The sequence below is a fragment of the Phodopus roborovskii genome, unplaced genomic scaffold, assembly GCF_943737965.1.
Source record: "Phodopus roborovskii unplaced genomic scaffold, PHOROB, whole genome shotgun sequence".
In the NCBI taxonomy this organism is placed as follows: Eukaryota; Metazoa; Chordata; class Mammalia; order Rodentia; family Cricetidae; genus Phodopus; species Phodopus roborovskii.
The window spans coordinates 21,906,290-21,928,877 of record NW_026126469.1 but is presented as its reverse complement, the minus strand read 5'-3'; the positions used below and the strand labels follow the sequence as shown (position 1 = coordinate 21,928,877).

General features: G+C 36.7%; 1 protein-coding gene across 1 annotated transcript in view; it reads left to right on the top strand.

Annotated features, from left to right (window-relative positions):
- Positions 1–22,588, top strand: part of Stxbp5l (syntaxin binding protein 5L) — a 223,895-nt gene that overhangs the window by 24,076 nt on the left and 177,231 nt on the right. The window contains exon 3 of the mRNA XM_051191450.1: positions 11,374–11,471. Coding sequence (XP_051047407.1) covers positions 11,374–11,471 — 98 coding nt within the window. The remainder of the gene's footprint in view (positions 1–11,373; positions 11,472–22,588) is intronic.

Here is a 22,588-nt window from a genome sequence, read left to right as displayed (position 1 = left end):
TAGATCTGGACCCTGAGCTTGTTCCCCTCATCTCTAGCACAATTTTCTTTTATGTTATCTGCCTCTGTGATGTTGTTTCACAACATTTTCATTTGAAAGTGTTTTTCTATTTTATTATAGGGCTGAAACATATTTTATAGTGATTAGTGATTACTTTCTATTTTATTGTCCAACAATGAGAAAGATCTTTAAGTTGGAAGCATTTGATTGATAGATACTAGATGCCTAAAATGGACTTAATAAGTGTATTTCTTTTAAGCATGATATAGGATTAAGCTGTAGGCTATTAAGTGTAGCAAGCTTTCTCATCGAACTTTCTTTGGACTGTCAGCCCCCTAATAATCACATGGAGAATAATTATTAATTATGAAGGCTTGGCCTTTAACTTGGGCTTGTTATCAATTCGTTCTTATAACTTAAATAAATCTGTTGCTATTAATCTACATTATGCCATGTGGCTTTGTACTTCTCTTCCATTTTGTATGTTCAACTCCTCAGTGTCTTGCTGGCATTTCCTTGAGCTTAGATCATCCCCTCAGTTCCTCTCTCTCCTGCTTAATCTCTTCTGTCTAACTACTGGCTGATCAGCTTTTTATTATACCAGTCATGATGATACATCTTTACACAGTGTACACATATCCCACAACAATTAAGTTGTAGAATGCTGATGTTAAATGGTCTAAAGAGTGAAAAATTAGTGTTTCCAGGAATAAAACAGAAATTTCAGACAAGTAGAGTTTAATTGGAAGGTGCTATGGTAGGAGGAGAGGCAGAGTAGGGTTGATATCTAAAAAAGGATATCAAGGGGGTGAATAGGACAAATTCTAAAGTTCAGTTTTGAAGGAGTCTAGAAATGTATGACACTGAGGTTGTATAAGATAATAGTATTAATTGGTGAGGGTGAAGGAAGAATAATGTATCTAAGGTATATTATATATTGAAACAAGCTACTAATAGGTCTCAGGGCAGGGATTAAAGATATAAGACAGATGATAAAATTACCTAAAATTAGAAAAGAAGACTTTTTTTTTAAATCCTTCAGTTCTATAAATCAGATAGAATTGAGTATCCTTTAGGGGTTTATTTATGGATTGTTTGTTATAAATGTAACTGCATTTAAATAACTTCCCTAATATGTAATGATGTGATATGAGAGAAAGTCATGAGATATAGATACATTTTAAAGGAAGTGCCTTTAATTTTTTTAACTAATAAATAATCACATTTATTTGTGGATGTAGAGGGCATCACACAACATGGAGCTGCTCATTTTGTTCCTCCATTCAGGTCCTGGGCATTGCACTTAGGTTGTCAAGCTTGGCAGCAAGCGTATTTATCTGCTGAGCCATCTCACTGGCTTGAGTGAGTTAAATTTGAATTTAATTCCTTCATAGTTTGAAAAAGTATTTCTCTATTAAGTTTAGTATACATTTATTCTTACATAATATGTTTAATCTATGAGGCATGTTTACAAATGCACTTCACTTATGAATCATAGATGTTTTTGAAAATTAGCAATTGTAAACTTTCTAAGTTATTGTGTGTGTTGGACTGTTGTGACAAAATTCAATAGTTTTTTTGAATACCCATGGGCCTTTTATACTTCAAAAGCAGAATCTCTGACCTTGAGTTGTTTATAATTAAGTAGTAGAGATTAACCTATATTCATAGTAAGTTTTGTAAAACATTGGTACGTGTAATATCTTTTCAGTTTTGTGTCAAAAATAAAAGCCCATTATTTTTTATCACTTTAGCAAGTATGTATGTTGATAATCTCAAAGTTACTTGGTGAGAAAGAGTGAAGAAGGTAGTTCTTGAGAATTTTTTAATGTTACTTCATTAGTATGGGAAACTGAAATATTACCCCCAATACAGAGTTAATTATTTATTTTTTTAAAGATTATTCTAAGGATTTCATTTCACATTAAGAAAGTTACAACTATTCATTTTTCTTAAATATAATTTTTAATGAAAATACTGCTTATATGCAGATGTTATGGAACTTAAAAAGTCCTAAATATTTAATCATAGCCCTAAACTTAATTAAGGACAGAATCCCTGTTCATAAAGGACCTTGGATTTTATTTGGGAAGACCTCAAAATACTGAAGTCATTCCTTAGTCATGTTGAATAAAAGCTAAGCTGTACTATTGGTTTAGGCTCTTGGCCTATATTTCTTAAGGCAGTGAAGCTATAACCTTGGAGTGAGTGAATTTGTTATATGTAAAACAATACTAACAACTGACACATCATTCCTTTGTCTGGATTTAAAAAATAGCTTTCCCGCTAATATATTTTAGAAGATACACTTTGAAAGAGATATTTTTTGCAGCTTCAGTCATAGAACAAACATAAAAGTTCTTAGACATGTAAACAAATTTGTTCTTGAATACTAAATTCAGATGGGATTTTGTTGTCAGAGCTACAACAGAAACTAATGACATCAGCTCTGGTTTCTTAATAGAAAGCTAACAGTTGTAACTCCTGCAGTTTTATACACATTAAAGTTTATTAATTTATTTTATTAGTGATGGTTATATAAACAAATTAAATTCCAATGTAGTAATACAATTTTCTCTTACCAGAGACTTTAAATAATGGAAAATATGTTGTTAAAAAACACTGAAAAATACAACCTTTGTTTTTGGGTCTTTAAAAAATTCAACATATTTCAAAATTCCAACTAAATATATAAATGGTTATTTCATCCTAGTTTTATTAATCATTATTTCTATTATAGACAAGTCACTGCTTTTTATTTATTTACTTTGTGTCTAAACTTTCTCTTCCTGCATGGGTTGAAGAGACTTCTTAATTTCTTTTAATTTCTTTCTGTGAATGTTTACTGATGATGTATCAGCCATACAATCTAAGTGAATTATTATTTTTCTACTTTCCCTTTATTGAAATAGTTTGTTTCATATGAAATATTCTGATTAATTTCCCCTCCCACAGCTCCTCTGAGATCCTTCCCTCCGTATACTCATGTTAGCAATTATTAGCTAAACTTTTAAAATATATTCTTTGACAACTTCTTACATGTATATAATGAATTTTAGTTCCTTTCACTCCTGTCACCCCGTTTTACTTTCTCTGCACACTCAGCATCCTCATAAACTGTTGTACAGTATTATCCTCTGAACAAGACTGCTACCATCTTCAGCTCTGCTGAGCTTACTCACAAGATCATCACAGCTGGGCCTTATGACTATTTACTTTCCGTCATAGGAAGAAGGGGATGGGGAGGATTGTGGGACCATTACTGAGCATCTAGCTATATTTCCCAACCAGTCTTACACAATTAGGCCCTATTTGCACTTGGTCTTGGGGAAATGAGGGGAAGGGGCTCTATTTATGCAGCCATGGGGGAGCTGTCATTTATGCTGGGTGCATACCTTCCAGTGTGGCATTTAAGATTACTCATGCTCCTGCCTGTAACCCCTTACCCATTGCTCTGTTATTAAGCCTTAAAAACTCATTGGTTCTCCTAGGTAAACTAAGGGGGAATTATATCTTGGTTTGCTGGGACCTTAGGATGAGGGGTGGATGTCGTTTCTTTACATCTTCTACAGGGAAGGAATTTTAGCAACACATCCTCTGCACTTTGAAAGCTATTCACCAGGGAGGAGGCTCCAGTTCAGTTCTAACTGATTTCTCCATGCCCTATGACCAAAATGTATGTTATTTTCAGCAATGGGATCTTGCTATCAATTTGTGGTTGGCAGCTGAAAGCAATTGCATGGTACATATTGTTTCAGTGACCTTTAATAAGACTTCCCTGACCAACAACTCATAGAGCAGTGTCAAACATCTGGTACTGGGATTTTTGTTTAATAAACTATGGCTTCTGAGAGTAACATTATTTCACATATAGGGTACCTTCATTCCAACTTTTTTTCATTTTAATAAGCTGATATAATTGTAGGTTTCTATATGGTGTTTTTATAATCCTTAATCTTTGTTATCTGTCACCTCCTCTGTCCTACTTTTCCAACCTCATCTCCACTTAGACCTCTGTTCCCATTGTTTCCTTTTCCCTCTTCATAACACAGATCTGGAACTATCCTCCTTAGGCCTTTCTCCTGTCCCAGGGGCTGTGTTCTAGTTTCCTGATTTCCACAGATAACTCTTAAACAGAAATCTTAAGGTTTGACATATGATACCCACATATGATAGAGAAGATATGGCATTTGTTTTTCTGGGTTTGTGTTACCTTACTCAGTATGTTTTCCCAAGTGAGTCTATTTACTTGCACATTTTATAGTTTCATTTTTCTTTATAGCTGAATAATATTCCATTGTGTATCGACCATATTTTCACATTTATCCACACACCAGCTGATGGGTATCTTGACAAATTCCAATTCCTAGATGACTGAGTACGTCTGTAATAAGATACATAGTCTTTCAAATCTGTTTAGGAGTAGTGTATCTGATTCTTGTGGTAGTTCAGTTCTATGTCTGGCTTTTGAGGAACCTTCACACTAATTCCTATAGTGATTGTACCATTTTATACTCCCATCAACAGTTAATAAGGATCCCTTTATCACATTCTCCTCACTATTTGTTCCCTTGAGACAGTGTCTTTCACTGAGTCTGTAGCTGCAGCCAGCAAACCCTAGCAAACACACCTCAGTGCTGAGTTAACATGTGCCTGTGTGACTATGTGGGGATTTAAATATAGGTGCCAGAGATTAAAACAGCTTGTGCAGGAAGTGGTCTCAACCACTGAGCCATTTCCCTAAAAAGTGTTGGAACTCTGTTTCTTACTTTCTTATATGAATTTTTTTCAATTTCTTGAGTTGTTGACGTAGTTTGAACCTATGAAACAAAGCTAAATCATAAAGATAGGTCTTTTGCCTGATTTTAATGGGAATGATTTAGCCTTTGCTATTTATTATTCATTGCTATTTTTGTTAATATTTGATATTTTGGTAGTTTTCTTCTAATTTTATTTTTTATCGTTTTTATTTATTTTATTTTATTTCTTTCTTTAACGCTGTTATCAGTTTTATAAACAGTTCATCGATACCTTCAAATAATCTATTAGATTTTCCAATTAGATTAATTAAATATACACATGAAAATGGGAATAGATAAGCAATGCATATATAAGGTCTCCCTTTAAATATGCACATTGGTTATCTATCCATTTATTTGTGTTGTAGACTTTTTCATGCAAGTTATGTAGATTAGTATTAAATCATTTGATAGATGTACACCAAGTCTTTATTTAGTTTTGTGGTAGTAGAAAATATGGTGTTTTGATATAATCTTCTAGTTATGTGTAAGACTATATTATATATGTGAATATGCATACTTTATTTATATTTATTAACATTTACACATACTTATTTTTTTCCTTTTTTTTGTATTAACTACTAAAGTTCATGAGATGGCTTTCTAGAAACCATTGATACCATGTTTCAATTCTTCAGTGTGTTGATGTAATAATACTGTCAATATACATCCTGATGTTGAATTATCCTTGTGTTAATTTAGTTGAGATTAGGTAATTCATTGCATATAGTATTGAGTTTTGAATTCTTTTAGAATTTAGAATTGTATCATGTTATTGAGTTTTGAATTCTTTTGAATTGTATCATGTACTTTAGCTATAGTTATCCCCATCTTATGCCTTTCCATTCTCCAACTCACTTCTAGGAATCTCCTCCCTGCTTTCATACCCTGTGTGTGTGTGTATGTAAGTGATTTAGTGTATCTATAAAGAAGTATAGAAACTAAAAATCACAGGACATATAATATTTGACTTTTTATGTTTGAATTAATTCACTTAATATGATTATTCCCAGTTGGTAACAATCACTCCCTCCCAAAAGGATATAGTTTCATTCTCCTTGATGGCTGAATAAAGCTCCATTGTGTATATATGTAATATTTTCTTTATACATTCATCTGTTAGCAGGTGCTTAGATTTGGCATTGTGAAAAGGGCTGTAATAGACAAGTATGTTCAGGTATCTCTGTGATGTAGAGTCCTTCAGGTATATATCCAGAAGTGATATAGCTGGATCATATAATAGTCTATTTTTAATTAGTTTGTTTTTTTGAGGAATTTCTATATGGATTTCCACAGTATTGGGACCAATTTACATCCCCATAAGGAGTGTAAGGGTTTTCTTTTCCTGGCATCTTCCCCAACAATTGTTGCTTGTTTACTCAATGGAAGTAATTTAGATTGAAGTTCATTTCCTGATGGCTAAGGATGATAAATATGTCCTCATTGTTTTCTGACTTTTTTGTGCTCCATCATTTGAGAACTATCTGATTATATTATCCCCCATTTATTGATTAGTTTTTTTCTTGTTTATTTTACTTGTTCTTTATATATTCTAAATATTAAATCTCTGATAGATGTATAGATAGCCAGATTTTTCTCCCATTTGGTAGGATATCTTTATACAGTTAACTGCTTATTTTACTGGGAAGAAACTTTTTAATTTCATGTAATCTCATTTTCAATTCTTGGTAGTATTTCTTGAGCTGCTAGAAACTATCCTATTTAGTTTCATCTATCAACTTGACATAGCCTAGAGATATCTAAGGGAGTTTCAGTAAGGGCATTGTCTCTATCTACTTGACCTATGGGCATGTCTCTGTGATGGGAGTTGTTATTCTGTATATGCTTCTCTTATTGGCTGATGAATAAAACACTGATTGGCCAGGCAGGAAGTTAGGCTGGGCTAAAAGACGAGGAGAATTCTGGGAAATGTATGCAGAGAGGCGTTGGGATGTGAGCCTGGGAAGAGAGGATGTGAGTCAGGCATTCTCAGGTAAGATAAGACCTTAGAAATACATAGATTAGTAGTTACGGGTTAGTAATTAAGACACAGCTAGCCAATAAGAAACCCAAGCCATCGACCAACAGTCTCATGATTAATATCGCATCTGTGTGCTTATTTGGGGCTGATACGGTTGTGGGACCAGGCTGGCGGGAAAGAGGGCTCATAAGATTTGTGGGGCATTTTCTTGATTATTTATTGATGTAGGATGGTTCAGTCCACTGAAGGACGATACCTAGGCAGGGAGTTCTGGACTGTATAAGAAAGTTAGCTGAGCAGAAGCAAGGGAATGCACTGGGAACTAGCCTCTAAATGTTTTCCTCTGCTCCTGCTTGAGTTTCTGTTCTGCCCTGACTTGACTGTCATTTATTCGGCATTTTTGTCAAAAATCAGGTGGCTGCAACCATGTAGCTTTGCTGTGTTGTCTATTCTATTCTATTCTATTGAGCCACGTGTCTGTGTTTGTGGCAGTGCAATGCTGCTTCTGTTTCTATGATTACTCAGGTTCTCAGGCTTAAGAGCGGATGTCCTTACCCACTAAACTATCTTGCCATCCTAATGTGAATGGGACTGTTTTCCTTATTTCTTTCTCAGTATGTTTGCTATTGGTATATAGAAATGACTGATTTTTGTTTATTTTATGGATGATTGTTTGTTATTTAAGAGTTTTCTTTCTGGTTTTGAGTTACTCACTCAGGATGTTTTTTCTAGTTCTGTCCATTTGCCTTTGAATTTTAGGATGTCATTGTTTCTTACCACTTAGTACTCAATTGTGTAAATATACCACATTTTCTTTATCCATTCTTCATTTGAGGGGCATCTATGTTTTTTCCAAGATCTGGCTATTACAAATAATGTTGCTATGAACATAGTTGAGCAAATGTCCTTATGGTGTGACTGTGCCTCCTTTGGGTATATATCCAACAGTGGTATTGCAGGGTCTTGAGGTAGGTTGATCCCTAGTTTTCTGAGAAATCAAAATACTGATTTCCACAGTGGTTGTACAAGTTTGCATTCCCACCAGCAATGGAGGAGTGTTCCCCTTTTTCCACATCCTCTCCAGCATGAGCTGTCATTGGTGTTTTTTATTTTAGTCATTCTGATTGGTGTAAAATGGAATCTCAGAGTGGTTTTGATTTGCATTTCCCTGATGACTAAGGATGTTGAGCATTTCCTTAAGTGTCTTTCCACCACTTGAGATTGTTTTATTGAGAATTCTCTATTTAGATCTGTATCCCATTTTTTAATTGGATTATTTGTAGTTTGATGTCTAATTTCTTAAGTTCTTTGTACACTTTGGAGATCAGCCCTCTACCACATGTGGGGCTGGTGAACATCTTTACCCATTCCGTAGGGAGCTATTTTGTCTTGTTGACCGTGTTCTTTGCTTTACAGAAGCCTCTCAGTTTCAGGAGGTCCCATTTATTAATTGTTGTTCTCAGTGTCTGTGCTACTGGTGTTTTATTTAGGAAGTGTATATGCATGCAAGTATTTCCCACTTTCTCTTCTATGAGGTTCAGTGTGGATGGATTTATATTGAGGTCTTTGATCCATTTGGATTTGAGTTTTGTGCATGGCAATAGATATGAATCGATTTGAATTCTTCTACATGTTGATAGCCAGTTATATCAGAAACATTTGTTAAATATGTTTTCTTTTTCCCATTTTATATTTTTAGCTTCTTTGTTCTCAGAGTGTGGTTCAGGGAAAGTTACCAAGCTATGCACTAAACAGGAGTCTTTAAAAAATGTTTTTTGATACTTCCACCATCTAGTACAAAGAGAAGAAGGCTTTTGTGGTATCCTGTCTTTTTGCTAATGCAGTTGATATAGCCAGCATTGTCTCCTCTCCCTTAAGATGTCTGTCCTCACAGTACACTGCAAATGCTCCCAGAATCTGTCTTTTGCTGCCATCTGCAGTTGCTCTGGCTTGCTGAGCCAGTCTCTCTGTCTCTCTCTGTCTCTCTGTCTCTCTGTCTCTGTCTCTCTGTCTCTCTCTCTGTCTCTCTGTCTCTCTCTCTCTCTCTCTCTCTCTCTCTCTCTCTCTCGCTCTCTCTCTCCCTCCCTCCCTCCATGACAGGTTCGGGACTTTTCTCCTCTATTGCCTTTCAAGTTTCCAAGTTCATTTTGTTTTGAAACTAGAGATTTTCCTGCCATTCCTAACCTCTTATTAATATGTCCAACTATTCCTAGTTTACTCTTCATGGATTCTAGCCAAGTAAGGCTGGGTGGTGTTCACTATCTTCTGATCTGAAGGCTTTTGTTTAAATCCAACAGATACACACTTTAAAATTTCCTTTTCTTTTCTATACAAGAGAAATAGTGCTTTTGGCTTTGTAGAGAAAATTCATTTTTATTTTTACTTTTTCCAACAATAGTGTGTCAATTTAAATTTCATCAGAAGATCATGTAATTAACCTAAAGAAACCACAAACTCTAACAATAAGCTCACAGGGTGACATAAAGTACAGTGTGCTTGTAGTATTCCTTTTTAGAGCTGAGCATTGGTGGTGCATGTGTTTAGTTCCAGCACTCAGGAGGCAGAGGTAGAGGCGGAGGTAGAGGCAGGCGGACCTCTGTGAGTTTGAGGCCAGCCTGGTCTACAGAGCAAGTTCCAGAACAGGTTCCAAAACAATACAGAGAAACCCTGTCTCGAAAAAAAAAATTACAAATACCATTTGTAAAGAAATTTACATGTTAAAAATTATGTTCATGTCTCTGTATCAGACCAATAATTATTTTGTAAGTATATATAAGTTCTTACAATTTGAGGCTGGGGCCTATAGGGAAATTTAAAGAAAAAAAGATGAAGTAAGTTTGTATTGATGTTAGCTATGCATAAAGATATATAAAGTGTATGTGTCTAGTCTATATACTCCATATATACTTAAAATGGTGTAATTATATATGACATTGTATTTTTATTTCAGGAATAAACTATTTGAAATAGTTGCATTTCATTATTGGCTTCATTAATGGATTGAATTACTAATATCTTAGCATTTTGTATTTATGTTCATTAATATTTTCCTTTACAATGCTTAAAATAATATGAAATGATACAAGCTGTACGATGTAATGAGTTTTCTCTGGTATTATTAGCATATTAAGAGTAGTGTTTTCCTGCACAGTCCATGGGATCTATAACAGTGGAACCAGTATCTATCCCTAGTGTACAAATGGACTTTGGGGGCCCATTCCCTATGGAGGGATACTATTTCAGCCCAGATATATGGAGGAGGGTCTAGGCCCTCCCCCTAATGGTATGACAACTTTGATGATCACCCATGGAAGGCCTCACTATCCTTGAAGAGTGGGTGGAGGTGGTTTGGGGAAGTTGTTGAGGGGCATGGGAGAATGGGAGGGAGATCAAATGGGGGCTGATATGTAAAATAAGATTGTTTCTAAAAAAAAAAAAAGTAGTGTTTTATTTCTCATGGCCTTCTGCTAATGAACTCAGGATAGCTAGTTTGTTTGTTTCTGTCACTATAGGTTGTTTGCAGTCATTTGATTGTCTGACTCTACCTCACTAAAAATATGTACCTTGTATTTATCATTAAAATTAAATTTTGGCATTTGAGGGAAGAAATTGAGGTTGAATTAATATCAAACAGATATTAAGAAAAATAACTTCAACCCCAGGGAGTAAACAACTTGTGTGGCAGCCTAAGAAAGTAGCAATAGTGCAATGCAAGTAGCTATGCTTTATTGGGAGACAGGCATGCAGTAAGTACATGTGGAAGTGTAATGGAGGGGGAGGAAGAAAAGAAAATGCTTTTCCTAAATGTTAGTAAGTAGCAGTATAAAAACCGATAAGGTAGATCAAGTAAAAGAACCAACACAAATATCAGAATAGACTAAAAATAATTGAATCTAGAAATGAAGTTATTAAAGAGAGATGGGACAGATGAATTTTAATCATGAATTATGGGATTTGCTAAACTATATGCATGACAGTCACAGAAAACAAAACTAATTGGGAGAGAAACAAAATTGTAATGCATTAGTCACAATACTTTTGATACTTTGTTAGTAAAATCTTTTAATTATTACATATATTTCATTTCATGATTGTACCACATTTTAAAATTCTTTTATTGATAGGCACCTGGGCTATTTGTGATTTTCTACTATTGTGATTAAAGTTGTTAGTGTCATAATTAAGAAAATAATTTTGTGGATATATGCCTTGAGTTAGGTGCATATGCAATAGAATTGCTATGGCCTGCTATAGGTATATATGATATATATATTTAGTTTGTTTGCAAATTGTAAGATAGTTTTTTGCTTTTGCAAGAGAGTGTTTCTCTGTGTAACCCTTGCTGTCTTTGAACTCACCCTGTAGAAAGGTTGTTCCTGAACTCACAGATATCTACCCATCACTGCCTGGCTGATGATAATTTTCTAAAGTGGGTGGTACTCTCACCAACAGTGTATGTAAGGTTATTCCATGCCCATTTTTTTTTCATTTGAAAGCTAATTATAGTCATCCTGGTGGTCATGTAATAGTGTCTTGTCATGATTTTAATTTTCACTCCCATGATGACTATTTCTACTATCTACTCTCTTTCAGACAGTTCGGCATGGTTTTCCTTATCAGCCCACAGCACTGGCCTTTGATCCAGTCCAGAAAATCTTGGCTATTGGAACAAGAACAGGTGCTATAAGAATGTATCCTTAATTTTTGTTTATTATTCATTCAAGTAAGTAAAACATTTATAACCAAAAAGTGTATTTCTTAATATATATATATATATATATATATATATATATATATATATATATTTAGTCTTTGAGAGCACTGTTGATATCCCCTTTTAAACTTCTGCTGTTGCTTGCTTGTGTCATTCTTTTTTTCTGATAGAAATATATGAATTGTACACAAAGATTGAGCTTTTTGACTCACATTTATTTATCTACTTTTGAACTGTTTTGAAATTTACTTTGGGTTTAGTTTGTCCCTTTTGAGTTTCTTAAGGTAAAAACAGTCACTAATTTGATAACTTCTTTTTATAGTAATGTGCATATAGTGCTACAGGTTTATTCCTAAATGCATTTAAATGTCTTTTCCATTTTTTTTTTCAAATTAAATTTTTTATTTTGAGATTTACTTTTAGGTATAAGAAATGTTTCTGAGAAATCTCATGCATTCTTTGACCCAGTTTATTTTACCTGTAATGCTTTATAAACTATTGTGTGAATCCACAACTAGGGAGCTGGAGAGATGGCTCAGCAGTAAAAGGACTTGCTCTCACAGAGGGCCAGAGTTTGGTTCCTGGCATCACTATGGTGGCTTCTAACTGTCTATAACTCTATTCCAGAGGATTTAGTGCCCTCTTCTGGCTTCTAAGGGCAGCAGGCATACACATGGTGCTCATACATCCATCCATGCATTAGTGCATGCACATAAATTTTTAAAAAATCTTAGAAACAATATTCTACACTTCTACAGTCACCTTGTCTTGTCAAAGAGGTCAACAATACACAGTGGAGAAAAGGTAATATCTATAACAAATGGTTCTGGTAAAAGTGGATAACTACTTATGCAAGAATGGAACTAGATCTTTTTCTCTCATTTTGCATAAATTCAACTCCAGTGTATCAAAGACCTCAGTGTAAGATTTGATACCCTGAATCTGATAGAGGAGGAAGTAGGGATATACTTGAACTTATTGGCACAGGAAAGGAACATTTATTCACTGTTACCAGGATTGCAAACAGGTGCAGCCACTATGGAGATCAGTGTGGAGATTCTTCTAAAAGCTAGAAGTAGATCTATTGTGTGATCAGCTATACCACTCTTATACACATACCCAAAGGCTCTGTGGTGGTGGTTTGAATGAGAATGTCCCCCACAGGCTCATATTTTTAAATGTTTGATCCCTACCTGGTGGAAGTGTTTTGGGAAGGTTTGGGAGGTGTGGCTTTGTTGGAAGAGGTGTGCCACTTGAAGTTTCAAAAGTCCATGCCAGACTGAGTCTTTTCATTTCTGCCGCCAACTTGTGGATCAGAAGTACTGTCTCAGCTACCTTTTAAGCACTCTGCCTGGCTGCATGTTGCCATGCTTCCTGTTATTATGGTCATGAATTTTCCCTCTTAACTATAAGCAAGCCCCCAATTAAATGTTCTCCTTTTTTAAGTTGCCTTGGTCATGGTGTCTGTTTATAGCAACTGGAAAGTAAATGAGAAAAACTATATCCTAATGTAGGGAAGCTTGCTCATCTATATTTATTACTTCTCCAATCACAATAGCCAGGAAATTAAAACAATCTAGATGTCATTGAATAGATAATGAATATATGGTGTGTTAAAAATGGAATATTATTAATCTATTAAGAGAAATGAGACTGAAGGTAGGCGAAGCTTGAAATAATAAATTTGAATGAGGCTACCCAGACCCAGAAAGACGAATGTCCTCTGTTTTCTCTTATTTGTAAAGGGTAAGCATCTCCAGATATGCATGTTTCATTTGAAGTGCCCACGGAGATTAATAGATTATTAAGGTGCTATGTGGAAGGGAGGACTTCAAGGATGGTGAGATAGACCACAGTGGTATAAAAAGTTAAAGGGGGAATAATGGAACAGGAAGGGTAATGAAAGGGCAAGGTAGACAAGAGAATAATGAAAAGGGGTAAATAATTCTAAATACTTAAAAAAATCATATGGAAAGCCACTACTGTAGAAACTTTCTAAAATATATATACATACACATTTGTAGTAAGAGTTTAAGTGGAGTCACCCTATAATGGAATAATAATGCTCCTGGTAGATACCACAGGCTAGCAGGTACAGTGTCACAATCGAGCTATTTCTTTTGGAGTTGGTTGGCCATTGAAGTCTCATAGACCCTCCCAAACATTATAGACTATTGTCAATGCATATACCTCCCATAATATAACAATAAGTCCATATTATGAAGATACCACATAGTTGAGTCACAAGAACACAGAGAAATTAAATATGGCACTAATCTGGAAGTTTCATGCCTACAGGCTAGCTTTGACCATGCTGGAAGTTGCTATGCATGCTATTGGAGCATAAAAATAATCATTTATATTATTCAGCTACAGTAACAATTGACCTGGTGAGACATGTCCACTTGTGCAATAGTGTCCCCTGACACTGTAATAGTGGCATGAAAAATATGGGAATTACCAACCACTTCCTTCTTGGATTTAGGCTCAACTTCACAAATTGAAACCCATATTTGGTACCAATATTGAGCCCAAGAACCTGTGGCTAGATAGGTCAAAGGTCCTAGGGAAGAAACTACTACTATTATTCTGCTAAATGGACATAGTAATAAACAAACTCCTAATGGTTTACCATTATATACCTAGATCAATGTATCTCTTAACCCTCATCAGAACATGTTTTGCAGTAGACGGCAATTAATACAGAGACCTACAACTTGTCAAGTTGTAGAAAATAAGACACTACAGAATCCCCAGCCCTAAACAGGGCATCTTTATTCATCCCTTCCTCCCAAGGCTCTGGAATCATTTTGGAAAATGGGGTAGAAATACTAAGAGCAGAATGTAATAGATTACTATAAGGAAACAGTAATTTCTGAACACAGCAGGGCAGTTGTACATATGAATTCAGAGTAGTTGTGACATGAACAAGACTTGGGCAAGCCAGACCAAAAATATCTCAAAATAGAGAGTAAAGATGGGCTCAAATTCCCAGCTCTAGCTGAGGAGCTATTGCTAATTGATAACTGATGGGAGAAGCAGAGTCAGTTTTCCTTAAGGGGTGTCACCCCTGGTGTGTTGGTCACACACCAGTGGAAGGTTGTGCATCCAAGACTGGGCAGTAACATTTGTATTTAATGGGTTAACCACTGCCCTCCCCACAAATTTGGGTGTGGAAGGAAAGGGAGTGGCCCTTGGAGGAGTGAAGGATGAGTTAAAAAATGAAAACCTTCAGTCTGCCCCTTCTCATATCAATAGCATAATAGAATGCAAATAATATTTAAAAACAATGTAATTAGGATATACTATGTAAATGATACGTCTTCCATAATAAGGATTCTTCAGTTTGCTCATTTATTGTGATACTTGCCTTAGTTTTGTTTCTGTTGCTGTGATAAAATACCATGAATAAAGAGCACCTTAAGAGAGGGAAGGGCTGACAATTCCAGAGTGATAGAGTATGCCTTGAAGGGGAAGAATGGGTGCAGGGACATGAGGCCAGCTGTCACATCAATTGCCAGCAGCTCTTCAGGCAGAGGTAGGGCTTCAAGGGTTCCATGATGGAATGTTGAAATGCCTAATCTTGAGTAAATTCACAGCAGCTGTATGGCAAGCAGCAGCGTTTCATTGGCTAATACCTCCCCACCCTCCTTCTCTTACATTTTTTCTGTCTCCTTCTACAACGTTCCCTAGGCCTTATAAGGGGTGAAATAGATGTCCCGTTTGGGGCTGATTCCTCAACAGTCACTTGTTTTCAGTAATTTGACCAACTATGTCTTTATTTTTTCCTCTATTGAACCATATTTTCATATCTTGGCATTCTTACTCCGTTTAGCTGTATACTCTGTCTTGCAATTCATTCAGGAATGTGTTTGTTCCCTCTTTCATTTATTTGAGGATATTTATACTCATTTTGAGTTCATTGTCTGGAATTTTGTCTAAGAACTCTCAGGAGGGGCCATTGCTCTGGGATTGGTAGTTTTTGGAGGATATATGTTGCCTTAGTTTTTCATGTTAGATTGTTGGTTGAATTTATTCATTTTTATTTGGCTCACCTGTTCTCTTTCAATGGAAGTGTTTGAAATGTTTCAGAAGTACTATATTATAGTAAAACTGAAGAATCATTTCCCCTGTTAGACTGGTGTTCAGGGCTCCATTCCCTATGTTCTCCTCAGGAGAATATTATTTGCAGTAACAGTACCTATTCAGGGTTAGACCCTCTATGAAGATAGAACCAAGTACAAAACATTCACCCTAAAACAATAGTCATGTTAGGGAGTACAAGGACACTGAAATTACTCTATGCATGTTATTGAATGTTAATTATTGTGGATTTGAGTGGGGGGGGGTAAATAAAGGAAAAACACAGTAAGACACAGTGGTTAGCCATTGGGTGATAGAAAGTAGAGGGGATATCTTTATTTATTTATCTTATTTTACATATCCATCTCAGTTCCCTCTCCCTCCCTTCCTTCCTCCTTCTCTCCCTCCCTCCCTCTCTTCCACCCTCCCATGATATCCAAACACCCTCCCATCCCATTCCCCCCCCCCACTTCACATGTAGGATGATGCCTTCCTGGAGGGATCATCTAAATCTGTCAAGTCATTTGAAGTAGGGACTAGGCCCTCCCTCCTGCCTCTAGGTTAAGGGAGTATTCCTCCATAGGGAATGTGCTCCCCAAGTCCTTTTGTGCACCAGGGATACATCTTGGTTCCACTGTCAGAGGTCCCTTAGAATGCCCAGGTCTTCTAACTGAGACCCATGTTCACAGTCCAATGCTGGATTCCCAGCTATTAGTCTAGGGGCCCATTCGCTTCTCCTTGTTCAGGTCATCTGTGTCTGTGGGTTTCTGTAGCCTGGTCTTTCCCTCCCTCTCTGCATTTGGATTCCAGTTCGGCTCAGTGTTTAGCTGGTATTTAAAGTAGCCTTTCCACTGTTACTCAAATTGTTAGTTGGGGTCTGTCTTGTAGGTCTCTGAACATATAGAAACCTATAATGGCTCCCTGTTTTATGGTCTCTCTCTCTCTCTCTCTCTCTCTCTATCTCTCTCTCTCTTCTCTCTCCTCTCATCTATTCCTCCCCTGATTCAATCTTCCTGGTCCCACATGCTTTCCTCTCCTCTCCTTCTCTTTCTCCTAGCCCCCTAGGATATCTTAATTAGGGTTACTATTGCTGTGATGAAACACCTTGACTGAAATAAAGTTGGTGAGGAAAGGGTTTATTTGGTTTACATTCTATATCACTAAACATGATAAACATCATCATCGAAGAAAGTCAGGACAGATACTCAAACAGGGCAGGAATCTGGAGGTAGGAGCTGATGCAGAGGCCATGGAGGGATGCTGCTTACTGACTTGTTTTTCATGGCTTGCTTTCTTATAGAACCCAGTATCACCAGCTCAGGGGTAGCACCACCCACCCTAGGCTGTATCCTCCCCCATCACACATTAATTAAGTAAATGCCTGGATCATATGGAGGCATTTTTTTTTTCAAGTGAGGTGCCCTCCTTTCAGATTACTCTAGCTTGTGTCAAGTTAACCCAAAACTAGCCAAGACAGGGGAGAATATAAATAGAAAGTGGAACTTTAAGGGCACTAAAGGGTGTGTGTAGGTATGTGGGGGAGGGGTGATGGGGGTTGGCTAAAGATAGACTGAAAAGAGAGATAAAGATACACTGTCAGGTATCTTAGAACTGCCCAGTCTCTCAGCAGCTTCAAGCATAGAGACTTACAAACCTGCACAGTCAGTGCTCTTCTGTAGAGATAAAAAAGAAATGAAGTCAGGTGGTGATGGCAGGCACCTATAATCTAAGCACTCAAGAGGCAGAGGCAGGTGGATCTGTCTGACTCTGAGACCAGCCTGGTCTACAAAGTGAGTTCCAGGACAGCCAAGATTATTACAGAGAAACCCTGCCTTGAGAGATAGAGGGGAGGGGCAGGGAGAGGAGAAATAGAGAGGGGAGGAGGGGGAAAGAGAGAGAACAAGGGAATATTTTTCTATAATTTTAAAGAGAGAGAGAGAGATCGTGATGTGGGGCAAGAAAAGAGCAGGGAGGAGTGGACCTGCTAACTTGACATTGGGCATTAAATGAACAGATGGGTTTAGGGAGAGATGGGTGCACACAGGATTTGTAAACTAGTTGCTGGGTTCCATTTGACATCTCTGTTGTTCCTTCTCTGGCTCCTAAAACTTGAATTGCTACTGGGAATTGCTCTGCCATGGGCAGTCCCATTCCTGCATTCCACATTTCTGAGGACTCTTCTGGATCAGGCTCTCCCTCTGAACATGGTTCTAGCTATGGTTCCTGCTTGGGTTTGGCTATGCTTTCGTCTCTGGCTCTGAATAAAGTTCTGGCTCTTACTTGGCTCAATATTTGGAATTAGCTCCCTACTCCTTAAACAAAATTTTAGCACATATTCACCGAGTGGTAATGGAAACCAGGAACAGATGGTTGTGAGGGGCAGGGGAATGAAGGGAGTTGGTGAGAGCCACAGGTGTACTTGACATACTTTGTTCACTCTAGGTAAGAAATGCCCTTGCATCCAAAGATATAGAATCACATAAAGGTGGCTCTTGCCAGAATTTGTTACATAACAAGTTACATAAAAATCACATTTATTCCTTAGTCACAGTTCTTTGTATATCCCATAGCAGCCATCTTAACTAAGTCATTCTGGGCATCTATACCATTGCCATGTTGTCTAAATTTATATCTGGCACTCAGTCTTTATTCCCATTCAGATAATCAATTGGATCATTCCTTAGCGATCTCTCTGTGGAGGAGGGACCAGTCTGTGTGCTTGAATTCGGCCATTTCTTTGTTCCAGGTACCAGAGTGTCGAAGATTAAAGGCTGTAAGATGTTGCTTGGTGGTTCCCTCTCCCTCACCCCAGCCCCTCTGTACTCTGCTTCTGCTTCTTGGTGCTGTAAGCCAGTGCATTTGAGGAAACCATTTCTCAGCAGGTTCATTTGTGCTGGCTGGCAGAGCCTTTGGTGGAGCTTGGTTTAGTCAGCTGCACTGAGCTGAGCTTCTCTTGCCTGCTCCCCATGGAGATCTTGACTTTGTAAATTTATTGGCCAACGTTTATTTTGTGACCAACAATATTACTTTCTACTGTCTTGACTGTTTTCTTCCACTTCACAAAGTTTCTTTGATGAAGTTTCTAACCAAACATCTTACCCAGAAGTCTGTTTAATTTTCTTACATAATTGTTCTGGTTAGAATGTCTTGTGGAACAGATAAGGTGAAGGTTAGCTGCTTTGTTGTTGTTATTCTCAATTGTGAAGGAAAAGCCTTGCTAGAATAGGTGGAGACCTAACATTCCAATTGGGCTGGTTTAGTCACTTTGGCTTAGGGACCACCGCAGGAAAGTCACCACCTTAGGTCGTGCTAAAGAAATAGGTGGAATAATTCACTCTTTAAAGAGATACTGTACTTTTCCTTCCCCAAATCTCCTAATTGCTAGGAAGGAAGAAAACTATTTAAAATATTTCTTAGACATTTTTTCTTCTTTTTAAAAATTATTTGTTATTTATTTATTTAATGTGCACTAGTGTTTTGACCGTGTAAAGGTGTCAGGTCCCCTGGAACTATAGTTATAAATAGTTGTCAGCTGCTATGTGGATGCTTGGAATTGAACACAGTTCCTCTGGAAGAAAAGTCAGTGCTCTTAACAATGGAGCTTTCTACTCAGCCCCAATTTTTCTTCTTTTGAGAACTCTCTGTTCATGTCTCAAGGGGTTATTTAGTTTTTTTTTTAGTAATTTATATATTCTGGTTATTAATCTTCTGTCAGAAGTATAGCTGGCAGTGACTCCCGTTCTGTGGGCTTCCTCCTTCTGGAGTTGTTTCTTTAGCTGTGTGGAGCTTTTAATTTTTATAAAATCCCACCTTTCAATTGTTGGCCTTATTTCTTGGGCAAATGGAGTTCTGTTGAGAAAGTAATTTCCTACCTACAACATATAAGGAATTGTGTATGTTTTCTTCTAGCATTTTTAGGCTTCATACTTAAGTCTTTGACTCATTTGGAGTTAGTTTTTCATAAGGTGATAGATATGGATCTAATTTCATTATTTTGCTTGTGGACATCCAGATTTCCCAGAGCCATTTGCTGAAGGTGCTTTCCTTTCCCCAGTATATGGTATCTTTGTCAAATATTAAGTGGCTGAAGTTATATGTGCTCGCGTTTTCATCTTTGATTTTTGTTCTTTTGGTAGATATGCTTGTTTTGTGCTAATACCATATCACTGTTTTTATTTGTTTGTTTGTTTTTGTCATGATGGGTCTAAAATACATCTCGAGATCTGAAATTGTCATTACTCCAGCATTGTTTTTCTGCTCAGAATTGCTTTGACTATCTAGTCTTTTGTGGTTCTAAATGAGTTTTAGGATATTTTCTTCTATTTCTGTCTGGAATGAGATGGGGGTTTTGATTGGAACTGCATGAAGTCTGTAAATAGTTTTTGGTAACTCTCTCTCTCTCTCTCTCTCTCTCTCTCTGTGTGTGTGTGTGTGTGTGTGTGTGTGTGTGTGTGTGTGTAGCTTTGGAGCCTGGCTGAGATTAAATCTGTGCTCCACCAATGCCCAGTGTTTACAATATTCTAATCTATGATCATGCTACATCAGTATTTTCTAGTGTTTTTCTTCTCTTTAGAGACTTTAAGTTTTTCATTGTTAAGGTCATTCACCTTGACTAGGTTTATTCCTAGATATTTTGTTTTCTTTGAGGCAATTTAAAAGGGAATGTATCCATGATCTGTTTCTCTGTATGTTTGTGTTGTTATATAGAAAAATTATTGATTTGTGTAACTTGATTCTGTACCCTGACACATTGCTGAATTTGTTTACCTTTCTAGAAATTTTCTGGTGAAAATTTTAAGATGTCTCGTGTATTATATCAAGTCATTTGTAAATAGAGATAGTTGGACCTCTTCTTTTCTCATTTCTAGCCCTTTAAGTTCCTTTTCTTGTCTATTGTTCCCACTAGTGCTTCTAACATAACATTGAAAAAGAATAGGGATAGTGGATATCCTTTAAGTCATTCCTGAGTTCAGCACTGCTTTTAGTTTTTCCTCTGTGTTTAACATGGATATTGTCCTTAAATTTTCTTTTTTTGTTTATTTTGCTGTGAATCCACCAGAGCTTGTACTTTCCTTTGTCAGGAAGTTTTATTACTATTTCAAGCTCCTCATTTGTTATGGGTTTGTTTAGGTTGTTGACTTCTTGGTTTAATTTTTAATTTAAAAAAATGCATCTATTTCTTTTAGTTTTCCTAACTTAATGGAATACAGGTTTTAAAAGTATTCCCTTATAATATTTTTAATTTTTTTGGTATCTGTTATAATGTTTGCCTGTTCATTTCTGATTCTGCTAAATTGGGTCACTTATTTATTTATTTATTTATTTATTTATTTAAGTTAGCTGAGCCAAGAGTCTGCCAATCTTGTTTATCTTCTCAAAGACCCAGCTCTTAGATTAGGTGGTTGTTTGTATTGTTCTCTTTGTATTTGTACCATTTCTTGTCATCAATTGGTTTTGAATTTGATTTGTTCTTGTTTTTCAGACTTTTTGAGTTGTATCATTAAGCTACTTTTTGTAGCTTGGTTTCTCCATGTTCTATGACCCAAGTATATAATGTCTTTAGCAAGATGGTCTTGCTCTCTAGTTCTGAAAGGGTAATCAATGATATCAGCAATGGCTTGTAATGCTTGTTGATCTATGAGATTCCATTGTATACTAAATAAAAAAGAATTATTCCACTTCTGGTACTATTTATTTTTATTTGCTAGCATGTGGTGTTTAGTTGGGTTACCATTGTAGGGTAACTCTATTAAAATTCTTTTTATGTGTATATGTGTACCTGAATATATTTACAGAAGCTACTACAGTAGCAGGTTTTCATATGGCCTTTTCAAGAGACCTTTAGTGTTACTCCCTCCCCATGTGCCTTTCTCTATTCAATAGTGTATCACTTTGAGGCTCTCACAGCCCTATTTCAATTTAACCTTTCCTGTTGCATTATTCCTCTTGAACCATTTATCTTTTAGCTGATGAATATAATCCATTTATATTCAAGGTCACAATTGAGTCATTACTACTGTTTTTTTTTTCCAGTTTTCCTTTTGGTATTTTGGAAATTCTGTGGGTGTTTTTTCTGACTTTTTTTATTGTTAATTGAGATTTTTGTGGTCTATGCTCTGATAAGGTTTGATTCTTTCCTTTTCTCTCATGGGTCTCTTCTTCTAGTGAGTTATATATTTTCAAGATAGTGGCTATCTTTTGCTTTTAGATGTAGAATTTCCTGAGCCATATTTTGTAATGGTCTATTGGTGATGACCCTTGTTGTTCTTTTGCTATAATTATTGCCTAAGAAACACAAACACGAGACTCAGCACCCACGTGGAGTTTATTGATAGGAAGGAGAGAAGGGGGTGGGGGGGAGAGCAAGGCAAGAGAAGAGGAGCAAAGCAAGAGCAAGAGAGGGAGGGGAGCAAGAGAGGAGAAGGAGAGAGAGAGAGAGAGAAGGGGAAGAGAGCAAGGGAGAGAGAGAGAGAGAAAGAATAAGAGAAGAGCAAGAGAAGGGAGCAGAGCAAGAGAGAGAGGGGGAGAGAGAGAGGGAGAGGGAGAGAGAGAGAGAGAGAGAGAGAGAGAGAGAGAGAGAGAGAGAGAGAGAGAGAGGGAGGGAGGGAGGGAGAGAGGCGCTCAGTACACTTGCTTTAAAAGGGAAACTTGCCCATGCTTAACTGAGTTCCCTGTGCAGCCAGGTAAGGCTTGAGCAGCCAGGTGAGTGGTGACTTAGAGAAGACATGACCATGAGCATCCCGCCCATCATCGGGGGCAGGGTTCCTAACAACCCTCTTGAGTGTGCGCTTTTTAAAAAGGTCTTTATTTTTCCTTTGTTCCTGAAAAGCTTTGCAATGCCTTACTTAGAAGTTTGTTTTCTTCCAGAAATTAGATGTTAGAATTCTGTTTTCTCTTGACTTGTAAAGTGTTGTTGAGAAACATTTTACTTTAGTGGTAGTATTTTTAAATGTGACCAGACATTGTATTCTTACAGGTTTTAGAATTTTCTTTGTTTTAACCTTAAAATAT